Raw genomic sequence first — 14,243 nt, forward strand, 5'->3', positions numbered from 1 at the left:
ACACTCATAATTCCTATCTGGCTTGCCCATGTTACATCATAAGAAACATCTTACACTACACATTAACAGTTAATGACATCATCATAAAGCTAATAGGACACAATAATGACTAAAAAACAGTTTTCTGCACTATATGCAGGTTTTTTAGGATCTCTTATGTATTAAGTATGAATATATCAATTCGTTTGTGTGTCCCTTATTTTGTTGAAGCCATACAATGCAGCAGCCAGTTTTATTGCACTAAAACAATGCTGTATTTTGTATGGCGTCTGTGCAGAGGGGTGTCCGTGGATCTGAAAGATCTAGAAAGATTTAGACAGCCTTATCTTGAGTATAAACAAAATACTGACACTGATTACTGACAACAAACAACCACGTGCAACACAAAGGAGTGATAGGAAGGGCAGATGGATTTGTGGGACACAGCGGGGCTCGTCATGTGTCAAACCTGGAGACAGCTGCAAACACAAGCGGATCAGAAATTTAACTTTCTGCTGAAAAAAGCACGTATCACATCAAACACCTCATCGTCTTATTATCCATCCGTTTGTGTATCTTTCACCTGTAAAATGTCCTGCTTAGAGTTCATCTTGAGTGAAGGGAATTATTCAAATGTTTTGTTTGTGTATTGTGTCTATGTTAAAAAATGAACCAGTTGTTTCTCATGATAATATATATATTCATGGATTTATAATCAGCTAGAAGGGAACAGTCAATTTTGACCGGGAAGACAAAGGTAGTTAACAAAAAACGAAGACAACAGGCGGGTTAAATATTAATATCAGTATCGGACTCTTAAGCCTTGTGTGAAACAAACAAACATGAACCGTCCTCTGTAATAGTGGTTAGTTAATTTTATTGTGCTTTTGCGCCCTGCAGGAGAACCCAGAGCGTCGGCCATGAACCTCTGAGGAGACAGGGCTCCTCCACCACCAGCCGCCCCCCTCAGCCCCTCTCTGCCCAGGCCATCAAACACATCTGGGTCCGGACGGCTCTCTTCGAGAAAGTTCTGGACAAGATAGTTCAGTACATCGTGGACAACTCCAGGTGCTTTGTTTTATTCTTCACTCCCCGGCATTGCACCGCAGTGACTCACAGCACTCCGCTCCAGGCTTTGTTGTAGCTGAATGATGAACAGTCCATTGAATTACCTGTTTAGTGTTCCATTCTGCTCCTGTGTTCGCTCTGTGGTTGCTTTGTTCTGCGCACCGTCTGGCTAACAACCCCTGTGTGCTTCAACAAGCTGTCCACACTCAAAATGATGCACTAGCACTTCACTGATCAAAACCTCAAACATGAAGGATACTGCTGGGGTTCACAGATACATGACAGGTTTAGTCACTTTTCAAATGGAGAAAATCCAACCTCAAACTTTTGCAGTGTGTCGTAGTGTTGTTGTTCCTGTTGAGAACTGGGCAAATATCGGAACCTACACTACAGAGCACTGCAGTGTAGTTCATTTTATCTGATCCATGGTAAATGTCAAGTTTCTCTGACATAAAGAGCAAGTGTTCAACAGTCACAAAGCAGGAAATCTATCACCGACAACACCCTCTATAGACCTGCAGCCTGAATGATGAAGCAAGTTTAACAAAGTCTGGCTCTCTCTGGCTTTTGTGCCTGACATTAGTGATCCTGGACAAATAATAATAATCTACTTATCAGCTGGCTGTTAAGTCTGGGTTGTTCTCATCCTGCTGCTATCCTGCCAGTCACATACAACAGTATCAGTAGCAGCAAAAGAGTACTACAAATGATATGAGATGAAGTGGTGATATCTGTAGGGATATTTGGTTACTGTGGCAGCAAAAAGGGATTTATTTTTGATATGAAATATACACCAGGATATATACGAATACATATATGATGTACACATAAACATTTCTGCAAGCCTACACAGAATCTGTGCTTCAAGGAAGCCGATTGGTTGATTCAACAGGGAGGTCTGTACTGTGGTACTGTGGTGGCACCTGTGTAGACCTCCCCCAAGGCCTCAGCCACCAGCAGCCTGCTCTTATCCCCCCCGTTTGTTGTATGTTGTTTGTATGTTTCCTATCTGTTATGTAAGTCCAGCTTTTAGCTAGGTTGTGACAGAGTGGGGGCCATCCAGGATGTAAACCTGTTTGCTTTATGATCCTTTGTGAATGCTTAAACAAGTTTAGATGCATTTTAGAAGTATGGATCAAAGTGTCTTTGGTATTCAGCACTGTGGCTATGATTTTTGGGGGCACCATCATGCAGGGTTTTTATTACATTGTTTGGACTCATTATTTTCGTGAGTGTCGTTTGGTGGGTGGCTGCAGGGAGCAGAATTAGTCTCCTAATTGTTTAGTTTGAAAGACTCAGTTGTCACACAGAACACACAAGAGTTGGAACTGCAAATAAGTTTATTTGTTATAACTATCAGGTAGTACAGAAAATGACAAATACAATACACCAACAGGGTATAAGCTGGGGGAGAGAGAAACAATAAGAGCAGGTGTCTGCTCGAGTTGTCGTTTTTTTGCGTAGGAAGGTTTCTAACTGCATGAAATGATCCGAGCTGTTTGAATTCTCTAACTGCTAAGGAAAGGTGCTTCTTATCTCCTTGAGCAAAGAATACACTGGACCGTCCTTTATGAAAGGAGAGGAGATAATGGCATCCCACAAGTCCTTGCAGCAGCAACATTGAAAGGAACACACCATTCAGCCCAACAGCATGTCACATTACAACATCCACAGTCTGTATGAGCCGTGACAGCTTCAAAGCACAATCAAGTCAACCTTTCAAGGTCTATACTGAGCTATTATATGCACAGGCTCCTGATCAGATCATCAGCACATTAACTCTAACACGGTCTGTCTTTCAAGAAAAGGGGAGATGAGACAGCTAGATGATGTTTTTAATTCAACATGGCTGAAATAAGAGTGATGATATGTCCAGTAGTAGGTTTGTAGGCCTAACACGCGTATCTGGCACAAGTTCCAAAATATACTGTCATATAGTCACACTAATTTGAGAATGTTTTACACTATAGTCAACAGCAAACATGAACACCATCGTACTGTCTGTCAAAGCAGCCACAGCAGCTACAGTCAGTAACACGGAGCTAATGAGAACTGCAAGCAGATGAAGAGCGAGAGAGCAGCGAGACGCAGGCGAGAGAAGTGACCCACAACAAGTTCATCAGAGTTTCTAATGATGCAGCACAGTGAGGATACAGAGGAGAGAGTGTATATATATATAACATGGATCTATGTGTTTGGCACTGAGACTCCAGTCTGCGGAGTTCAGACACTTCACTGATAAACCACACAACTGTAGACTAACATCAGGCTTCACGATCAAAGTTTTTACATTATATCGACACTTCTGTCCATATTCTCTCTCTCTCTCTCTCTCTCTCTCTCTCTCACTCTCTCTCTCTGTCTGTCCAATTCCAACTGTGGTAGTGAAGTGATGTTTTTCCACATTTATAAAGCCAGCATGAAACAACAGGAAAATTATCTGAAGATGCACTTTTAATAGTTCATTTTCAGAACATTGTAGTTTCAACACAGCAGACACTTGTATAACGTCACATTGTCACTTCACCTTGTGTAAGTGCCGTCAGATTCTCATCTCACCACAGTTGTCTAGTCGTCGTTATTTATGCTGTTAGTGTGGTAAATTAGTCTCCCATCAGACATCCAGAGTTAAGCCCAAAGGTAGCTGGCTACTGACCTCAGTTTGTAGTACAGCTCCCAGGATGCAATGCAGCCATTAGTTTTGAGTGAGGGATGCTGGTATGAAACTGAACATCTATCATCCAGAGCTGAATTGCACCAGTTTCAAACCATGCGCTGTATATCCCCATGGATGGATCTTTGCCTGGAAGAAGAAGATTCTGGCTTCTTCTTCGGAGATTGTTGAAAGGCTTTCTGGGAGAATATGCAGATGACAAGATACTTTCCTTTAACCTGCCACATGTAGCCCAGGAGGACTTCTCATTCGAAACAGATGACATTTAATAAGGTTTTTCTTTGATTCACTTATTTCTGTGTGTTTATCTCTGCAGTAAATACTATGAGAGGGAAGCTCTGATGCATGACTCAGTCTTCGGGCCCATCTTGGCAGCTCTACTGGGTGAGTATATTACACTGTGCTTTAACTGCCAACATTTCCAACATTACCAGAGGCCAGTAACAAAACATACCAAACCACAGAATCCAGAATAAATGTTCCTATGTTCATCTAAAGTCAACTATCAAGTAAACAAATTCCAGGAATTGCAAAAATAAAAACTACCACAAATTCAGCCACTCTCAGAACTATTTGTGACAGCATACAATTTAAAGCCACCTCCACTCAGAGTGTGGCAGCAGGAGCTGAAGGCAGACGGCAGGCAGGAGACGGAGACAGAGAACCCAGGCACAGAGTTTAATAAGCAGAAACAGAAACACATGGGCAGTCAGGCAGGAACACAAAACAAACAGCTTAGCAGACTAAACCAGAGAAAACAAGCTGAACAGTGTGACAACTGGCTGAGGGACGAGAAGCTCTACATTCACACCAAATGATCCACGCTGACTAACAAGGTGCAGATGAGGCAGATAGCAGCGAAGGAGGGTTGATGAGGCAATCAGCAACATGTGTGCAGAGCAGCACAACACACTGAGGACACCTGGTGGCCAAGTGAGGAAGCTCTGTGATAGAAACTCTTTACATTATTATATTATCATACCACTAATGTTCCACTATTATTCTGAATATGACAATATTCCAAACTTCATATGTAGCATTTTCCAATGAAGACGTGGGATTTTGCCGCAGTTTGCTACACACAGCCATGTACCTGTTTACGGTCAGCTGTATATGTTGCCTAGACAACAGTCTGCAAGGCTGGGGCAGAGATGCATGCAGAAAAGCCCACATTTGTGGTCAGAGGGAGAAAACACCTACTTTAAACATTGTCAAAGGCTTGGATATCAACAGGTTTTAAACAAGCGCAGACATCACAGCACTGGCCTTTTCTACAAGTGGATGAATGAATGAAAGAGGGAGGCTGTGTTTGTTTGATTGGAGTGTGCTCGGCTGCATGTACACAATAACATTAACGGAATATTCATTTTCATTAGGCGTTAACAGTTTAGCTGGAATGTTGTTTTTTTGGAGCAAGAAAAAAGGCAGAATACTCTGTGCATTGTGATATGTTCCTATCATAATACAGAAAATGCTGCATGCATTTAAGACACACAACTGAAGGACAGATTAGAGCCAGACAGGAATTTTACTTTACTGTCAAACTGTTTTTTAATGTTTGATAAATAAATGATCAGTTCATATACTGCGTACATACTGTATACTGTGTGTGTGTGTGTGTGTGTGTGTGTGTCTGTCTGTGTGTCTGTCTGTCTGTCTGTGTTATCTTATTCTATCTTATTTCAATTTTCATTATATTATAAAGACAGACCCTCTGTGTCTGTTGATATAGGGTCAGTATGGATTCATTTCAGTTCAGTAGTAATCTTTAATTTAAACCTCTCCAAAGTTTAAGTGTCTAGTTAATGGATACCTTACTGGGTCTGCGTGTGTGTGCTGTGTTCTCAGTGGGGCCCTGTGCTCTGGAGTACACCAAACTGAAGACGTCGGATCATTTCTGGACAGACCCCTCAGCCAATGAGTTGGTTCAGCGCCACCGTATCCACGGGGCCCACCGGGGACAAGACACCTCAGCCGGCCGCCGGCCTGCTCTTGGGGTGAGTGTGGAGGCTGTTTTCAGCTGCTTCAGGCCTCAAGAGATGCTGGTGTTTGGTGGTGGGTAGGAGTGATCACAGAGGATGTGTAGGATGGGAGTTCTTGTCAAAGTTATTACACTGTTGTATACGATGGCTGTTCAACATCTTTTCTTTTCTAGATCCGCAAGAGGCAGTCCAGTGGCAGCATGTCAGAGGACAGGTTTGCTGCATCAGCGAGGGAATACGTAGAGTCTCTTCACCAAAACTCCAAAACACACCTTCTTTACGGCAAAAACAACGTCCTGGTGCAACCGGTACGACTTCTCACTTGACCAGTGTTTGTCTGACCATCTGCTAGCACTCAACAATGGGCTACAAGTTGAATTTTCCAAACCTCATTGAGATTTTTGCCTCCACACTGGAGGTCAATGGAATTTCTCACCACATCAACTCATCATCAACATGTCTTCCTAGAAACACAGGGCCTCTCTCATGAGAAGAAACTCATTAATATGATCTGAAATTGTGCATACAAACAAATGAAGAAATGTTGGCAGCTTAAACGGTGTTTTCTTATTTTCCAGACCAAGATAGCTGAAACACATAAATTCTTAATATAGTTTGGGCTGAGTTTAAGGTCTCGAAGTAGAAAGTACCATTACACACAACTGATGTTGTGAAAAGTCAGACAGAGACAGTTTTTTATAGCATAATACACAAATAGTACTCAATATTAGATGACGGTGCATGGTTTAAAATAAGTCTGCCTGTTTGGTACATTTAATAATGTGCTTCACAACAGTGATTCTCAACTGGTGGGTCGCTACCCCAAAGTGGGTCACAGACCCGTTTTCAGCCTTTGCCTGCGAAAAAAATGTGCTTTTATTTTGAAGGGATTTTTTATGCAGTGGAGTGCCGTCTTTTTTTCCCTCAATTTTGGGTCGCAGCTTGTCATTAAGGGGTGATGGTGGGTCCCAAAGCCAGACCAGTTGAGAACCACTGCTTTACAACACTTGAATTGTGAAATATCTGACCTTGATTCCTTATATCGCTCCATGAACATCAGTCTGGATAATCCACAGATTGTCAACAGTTGGTCCATGAGACCTTGGAAAAGCTAAACTCCCAACTTATTGTACAACATTGTACATATATTTAAAATGTTTGAAAAGTAAGCACAAGCTGTAGAAAGCAAAGTCCAGTGCAAGGAGGTCATAAGAGTCAGGTCAGTATCAACGTGAGACACATGATAGTTCAGAGAACTCAGTACATGTTACAGTTGTCTTATTAAGTCTGTTTCTTAACAGAAGATCACTATCAAAGCAGGGATACATACATACGTATGGTCATAGAATACATGTGCTGTGGCTGGGTTACATCATAATGTAAGTTCATCAGAAGCGAACACTGTGCTTAATGTACACTATGATAAAATGAGACATAATATCAGTAGTACAGTGTGTGCCTCCAGCTCTTGTATCTTCATTTTGACTTTATGGAAATTCTTGGCAGGTCAGTGTTAATAGATACTGGAATCAGATGCAACAGGTCTCGATGTGCTGCTGTGGACGCCCTGAAGTTACCCTTGCTCTCTTAGAAAGGCAGAAAACCAACGTGGAGGCCTACATACATGCAGCACACACAGACAGCACTTTGCACCCACTCAGCTGGTGAATGGATATATAACAAATGAGGGTTATTTTCATCGGATAGCCCCCCCCCCCCCCCCCCCCCCCCCCCCCACACACACACACACACAGAGCGTTTTGTATGTGTGATCTTTGAAATGAAAGGCGTCTTTCTGCTGCCTGTAATGTGCTCTGTGTTTGGCCCTGGGAATGTATAATGAGCACATATTTGCCTCCCACAATGCTCAGCCTTTGACAGAGCCGTGCTAACACACATGGCTGAGTGCACATACACACCAATCCAACGCTCACTCTACGCCGTGCATGTGAAATGGTACTGTGTATGATTCTACACTGCTTCTTTCACTTTCTGTCTATACATGTGCAGTATTAAGACTGCTCTCAGAACTGCTTTGTGCTCTGAACCTCAAGTTTCACATCATGTCCTTCCTTCTTCTTCCTCCTTCCCCCGTGGTAGAAGAAGGAAATGGAGGTGTTGCGTGGCTACTTGTCCCTTCACCAGGCTGGAGATAACCTCACCCTGAAGTGGACTCCCAACCAGCTAATCAATGGAACGCTGGGAGACTGTGACCTGGAGAAGAGGTAGCCACAACATACCCGCTACATTTTGATTGTAAAAAAAAAAAAAAAAAAAAGTGCATTTAGTGAAAAGCAATGATTTCAGATGCAGCAACTGATGCTGGAGCTTCATTTTACATATTTACTTACTTTACTTATCCAAAATATTTCCTTCTCTGACAGTATCTACTGGGACTATGCACTGACTGTCCCTCTTCGCCAGATAGTCTGTATCCACTGTCACCAGCGCCGTGAGTATGCTGCTACTTTCCCACAATGCATCCTCATTCAGCCATCAATGCACACACAGTGTCATTACACTGCATCCATCATCATCCATCAAGAAAAATGGCTTCATTAATCACAAGATTATATGATCCATTCTGTCATATTTCCCTTTGTCTTTTCTCATCTTTCTTATCTTCACTCTCCTCCAGCTGACTGTGGTGGTACTCTGGTTCTGGTCAGTCAGGATGGGATCCAGCGGCCGCCCCTCCACTTCCCCCCTGGTGGTCACCTCCTGGCTTTCCTCTCCTGTCTGGAAACAGGCCTTCTACCACGGGGTCAGCTGGAGCCACCGCTCTGGTCCCAGAAAGGCAAGGTGTGTCATTTTGTTACATCTGTATTCACACCTGAACTCATTTATATGAATGCCTGTTCAGTGTTGATGCACTTCCAATCCAAAATATAAATACTTTACAAATCAAACCATCCAAACTAGCAACCATTCAGCTGTCCGTCTTGAGTGTAGATCACATTTAGGAGCTGAATTCATATCAACTGCCAAAGATAAACAGTATGACCAGGATACTTTTGAGTGCACCAGTGCATCAGGCTACATTACAAAGGGGGTTTTAAAAGAGATGGCCATGTTTGGTTCCCTAATGGAGGTGACAATTTGTCATCAGTTAAACTCTGGTATCAGTATTCATGAAACCTCCACACAAAGTGCCCCCCTGAGGACCGGACCAGTCTGCTTTTCTATTTTTGTGGGGGGTTTTGTTCTTTGTTTTGATTTTAATGGACAGTATGATCTTGTGTTCTGGAAATATTCAGTAATTCACATGTCCTCTTCACATCTGTTAAATTTTAATTTTTTTGAGAGAGTTTGGTCTAATTTGGTCTATTTTTTGTAAAAGTGAAAGAAAATCAGTCTTAGTACCTCTTCTCCATTGCTGACTGTCACACAGCTACAACAGCTGCTGCAAACTGCCACCAAACAGAGCATAAAAAACTGTTTATCCAAAGCAGGGTTAGCTTTTCTGTGACTTACATCCAAAATGTTCTGGTTTCCTATTGGAAAAAGCCTTTTGTACACCTTTGCATATTCGTGTGTCTTCTGCAGGGCAAAGTGTTCCCTAAACTGAGGAAGAGGAGCAGTGCTGCTAGGCTCATTGACCAGGACAGGAATGGTGAGGAGCAGACAGCTGCTGACTACGTGTTTCGCATCGTCTACCCTGGATACCGCTACGACGCCAGTAAGTAACACTTCTACATTGTCATGCACACTGGTATAAAAGGCTCTAATGGTTGCACACAATCTTCCTTTTATGTTTAACAAACAGTCAGCTCTGTCATTGCTTTTGGCCTTTGGAAATGAAGTACTGTGTATCTGCTTGAATTTTGTCTCCCATGATGTGATGACAAAGAACGGGTGTAGTGAGGTGTCTTTTCCCACGATGCTCTTCCCGAGGCCTGTGGGGTGGCACTCTTCTAACTGTGTTTTCTGTTGTCCCACTGGTGCAAGCAGTCACTATAAACTACCACCACACCACGGGCAGCCGCGCTCCGTCGCTGGACGATGACGAGGAAGAGGAAGATAGGCTCCATGCTATGATCTCAATGATCTGCTCGCGGAACCTCACAGACCCTAATGTCATGAAAGGTTTTTATCACCTTAACACACCCACCCCCCCACTCCTGAGACCTCACCCTGGCTTCAGATGTCCTTCTTGCATCCCACCCGTTCATGCCCCCTCAGGCCCTCCTCCCTCCCCCTCCCAACCCCACCTCCCCCAGCTTCGTCTTCCTTTGTGTGTGCTGCCTGAGGCCGAGCCCAACAGTGTGGAGTAGGCTGGGGTTGACTGTGTTGACAAGGACATGGGGAAGTTCAGGTTGCTTTTTTTGATGACAAGATGATGCATTTCATGTATTTGCCATACTGAAAATGAAGAAATGCTAACAATAGTGAAATAACCCTTAATAAATCAATAAATCTGAGACCACAGCAGACAGCAGGTAGACACTGAGACAATTGACAGCCTCTAATTCTGAGTGTTACAGAGAATAAAAAAGGAATGATGAAAGTGATTTGTAAGAGACAGGAAGCAACAGGGGTTGAGTTGGAAATGCAGCCTTGATTGTATTTTTTTTTTTTTATCTCCATCATGGTGTTAATGATTCCTCCTCTAATCAATATTTCATGTTTCAAACAGAGGAATGAATGTGACCAACTCGGAGAATTAGCACACAATTAGCAGTTAGCAGCTCTGCAAGCTTTTCAGACTCTTTCAGCTAATTGTTGAGTTAATTAAGCCACACTTTATTCATTCGCTTTGTTTCCAGCCACAGCAGCACTGGTTTTCATCAAACAACTTTCAATAAGTTAAACCCATTGTCTGTTTCTTCTGCTGTGAAAGCTGAGCGTGTGGCTGCTAAAGAACCAGATGTTTTCTCAGGAGTTGTTGGGAGACTCAAAATTGAGCCTAAAGGAAGTGGACATTGGACAACACAATGCCAGATGATTGCTAATGCTACTGTCTGCTGTGTTAAGTAAATGTTTGCTAATGTAATAACCAAAAATATGTTAGATAGTGAAAGGAACTTGTGTTTTCAGCCAGTTCCTTTGGACAGAAAGAAGTGCAGCTTTGACAGCACCATAGAAATGAACAACGGTGAAAAATGCTATATGTAGCACCTTTTATGAACAGTATGTGGAATTCCTGCTTGCTGCTTACTTTGTAGCCACATATCATTGCATTTGTATTATTCTGTGTCAGTGGTAAAGCAGGCTTTAAAGTTCAACATGTTTCACTCAGTGTCCTCCATAGATCTGTCAGTGGCCCAGCGTCCGTTATCAAAGCTTCATGTTCTGTGTATCAAGGTATCAACAAAGCCTAACGTCAAACTTGAAGTGTAGCAGTGAGCTGTCAGCAGTCTGCAGCCTGCCAGTGTCAGTGGAGGACAGGAAGAAGAGGAGCACAAGCCAAAAGAGAGGAAGGCTAGGGGACTGAGCAAGTCTTCATCGCACACCATCTTGATGCAACAGTTACACATAGCCTGTCAGTAGGCAGCCTGATGAATCCTTTTAATTTAAGATTATCTCTCCGGTCAGAAAAAACAGTCTAATAGCCTAATCCATTTCTTACTCAACAATAACATACATTTTCAGCTGTTCTGGTGGCTGAATTTGCTGTGTAAGTTCCACTTTTGACAGCCGGAAGTGAAGAGTTCCTGGCACAATCACATCTTCAGATATTTTCAGACATCCATCTAATGCCACAGCCGTCGCTGACAGTCTCCCTCAGCGCCCTCTCTGCTGAATTTCACTCCCTCTCTCTGGAGCCTCTCCTTCCTCCCACCGCTCAGAGACACAGTTTAATCCATTTGCTTGGCAGGGCTCCTTACGCTGGAAGCACACACTGTCAAATGAACGCACTTGTTTTATTGAACGCTCTGCCAAACACAGTGACTGGACACATCTGTCAGCTGGTTTCAACACTGGTACTCAGATTCAAACTTCCCCAGGTCTCCTCGTTTAGGTCAGTGTCTTTCTGGCTGCTTTGCATTCTGGGATTTGCAGTGCTGACTGCCTGGCAGTTATGAGAGGGTGTAGCTTTTGAAGCATGCCTCAGCACTGTTGGGTTTACACTGTCGTGGCCAAGAATCACTATGATGATTTGCTTAGTTTTTTTGTTTGTTTTTTTTTGCACTCCTTTAATTTGACTTGATTCTGTTTCCTCCTTTTTGTCCTTTCATTTCTCACTTGCAACATGCTTGACAATTTTTGCATGGGAAATATGCACCCGTTTCATTGTTTTTTAAAGAACACCTATGTGTTTCTGCGTATTTGTGATGGAAAATCCTTTCTCACAGTCTCCTCCTCTGTTCCTTTTGATTTCTCTCTCTCTTCTCTGACTTCCTCAGTTGTTTCTCCTCTGTTTGTGCAGTCGTTTGCTGCGATGCTGTTCACTGTAATTCTTCACTAACCCCACCACCCCCTCCCCCTCCCCTCGCCCCTTCTCCACCCCTCTCATTACGGTCTTGTGGGGTTCCGCAGTAGTAGAGATGTGGAGTCCTTGTGTGAGCAGGGTTGCATTACTGATCCCAAAAACAGTTGTTTATCACGTCTAGACCTAAAGTAAAGAGGGGGGAGGCCAAATGTTGGTCTCGCTCCAGCATTTTTTCTGTTTGCTTTTTTTCGTTCTTAATATTATTTGTTTTTTGGGGTTATTGAACAACCAAAGCACAGCTTCATATTTATGACAGGTCATCAGCTCCAACCTGAAGAATTAAGGTGAAGAGCATTTATTTAATGTTGAAGTTTTTATGATTTTTTTCCTCCCCTTTGTGTGCCCTCTTACTGGTGTCCATTTGTTTTTGTTGTTTATGAGGTAATTTCTTTTGATGTCTCTTGTCTTGTACTGGCTTTATGCATCCTGCATGGCCTGAGCGTCAGCCTCGTCCCTACCTCCTCCTCTTCTATCAGTCCTTCACCTCCTCTCTTTTCCTCTTCTTCTCGCTCCTCTCTCCTGTTTGTCTGGAGCGTCCCTGAGCTCTGCTGTCTCCTCTGCCTCCCCTCTGAACGAACGGAACCAGCATGGCTTCCCTGCATCCTTCTCTGCCTGTCTCTCCCACAGCACCGTTCCTGCTTCCTAAACCGTCCCCCTTCACTTTTGGTTTCCTCTCTACGCTTGTTTTTCCAGCTCTCACGTGTAACATGAGTGTAAAACGTTCATCCATCTACTCATCTCTTGATGTCATGAATAACAAAGATCAATACATGGAAAGATGTATTTATGGTTGAGCTGAGGGACCTATGTCATAATATGTAAGGCACAGAGCATAGCCAGAGTGAAGCGGATTTAAAGACTTTAAAGTAACAAAGAGTGTAGCACATGAAAACAACAGCGTCCATTTTGTCTCAGAGCACTGAAACCTCTCTCTGTCTCTGTCTCTGTCTTCTCACTCTCACTCTTTCTGCTTTAGACCACGGGGAGATGATGGAGTTGCAGGGCTTTGGAGGCAGCCCGTCGTCGTGGCAACAGGCAGAAGTAACCACTCACGAGTCGCTGTGCCAGTCCTGCTCCATGGCTGGTGGCAACGTGTCATTCGACTACCCGGCCGGCTGCACCTGCATACACAACCCATCAGACATTCACACGTATGTCACACAGAGACTCAGATAAAAGATTCCTGACAACTAATCAATTACAGCCATGTTTTCTATCTCATTTCTGTCTTTGTAAATGTTAACAATCGCTCACTTTGTTTTTTAAGATTATTGAAATGAAATTCTGAGGAGTCTGACATTTAATGGAGGCAGCATCTAGTCCATCTATCCCTTAGAAAACACACATTAATGCACTGATTGTGGTGGTTTCTTCATTAAAAGCAAATATTTCAAAAAGAAACCTTTGGCTTGGCAGTAATGGCTGGCTCCTTTTCTTTCCATCAGCATTCCTCTTAAGATGCTCTGCCAGAACATGAAGAGGCAGATCGTCTCCAGAGCCTTTTATGGATGTAAGTGCATCATGTTACCTCTGCACTCTAGTCATACATTCATTTTTAGCTGTTTTCTGAATATTGTAATATACAACACACATTAACCACAGACACCTAAACTCCTCAACTACACAAGCAAAACCCAATTACTATTTTCAGTTTTAGTTAGTAAGGTGACAAATTTAATGCAGATAGAAATAATTTAAGTAAGCCAAACAACATGGTAAAAACTGATCATTCATCTGTTTGCAGTCAATGTTTGTTTCCACTTTGCTCAAAAACAGACTGTTTCTACGCTGAGCTTTCATTTCATCGTTTATGTGTAACAAGCAAAGAGACACATTTGAATATAGTGAGAATAAAGAATAGAGAATATACTGTATATGTTCTCTTTACATAACAGCAGCTCCCACTGTGTTTGCTTTAGGTTAATATTCCACCTGCAGCCTCCTGAAAACATTGCACTGCTGGCTTCCAGTTGAGAGCACAGCTGATTGTAAATCCAGTTAATGTGATTTAGAATAATAATGTATGACTCAATGCTGCTGCTGGATAGAATAGTAAACTTGCAAACTGTAATGCAATATCCCTCTGAATATGTCAAACATGTAATAA

At 42.8% G+C, this 14,243-nt stretch overlaps 1 protein-coding gene across 2 annotated transcripts in view; it reads left to right on the forward strand.

The window, feature by feature from the left end:
* The window catches only part of sgsm2 (small G protein signaling modulator 2), an 80,119-nt gene that overhangs the window by 55,598 nt on the left and 10,278 nt on the right, over nucleotides 1-14,243 (forward strand). Inside the window, exons 5-15 of one of the 2 annotated variants that reach the window (XM_076734724.1) lie at nucleotides 880-1,047; nucleotides 4,038-4,105; nucleotides 5,570-5,718; nucleotides 5,877-6,011; nucleotides 7,804-7,928; nucleotides 8,088-8,155; nucleotides 8,342-8,505; nucleotides 9,250-9,382; nucleotides 9,655-9,789; nucleotides 13,113-13,287; nucleotides 13,582-13,646. In XM_076734724.1, the coding sequence (XP_076590839.1) occupies nucleotides 880-1,047; nucleotides 4,038-4,105; nucleotides 5,570-5,718; nucleotides 5,877-6,011; nucleotides 7,804-7,928; nucleotides 8,088-8,155; nucleotides 8,342-8,505; nucleotides 9,250-9,382; nucleotides 9,655-9,789; nucleotides 13,113-13,287; nucleotides 13,582-13,646 (1,385 nt within the window). The remainder of the gene's footprint in view (nucleotides 1-879; nucleotides 1,048-4,037; nucleotides 4,106-5,569; nucleotides 5,719-5,876; nucleotides 6,012-7,803; nucleotides 7,929-8,087; nucleotides 8,156-8,341; nucleotides 8,506-9,249; nucleotides 9,383-9,654; nucleotides 9,790-13,112; nucleotides 13,288-13,581; nucleotides 13,647-14,243) is intronic. The other variant, XM_076734723.1, reaches the window with a different exon arrangement.

Source organism: Chaetodon auriga, chromosome 7 (genome assembly GCF_051107435.1).
Source record: "Chaetodon auriga isolate fChaAug3 chromosome 7, fChaAug3.hap1, whole genome shotgun sequence".
In the NCBI taxonomy this organism is placed as follows: domain Eukaryota; kingdom Metazoa; phylum Chordata; class Actinopteri; order Chaetodontiformes; family Chaetodontidae; genus Chaetodon; species Chaetodon auriga.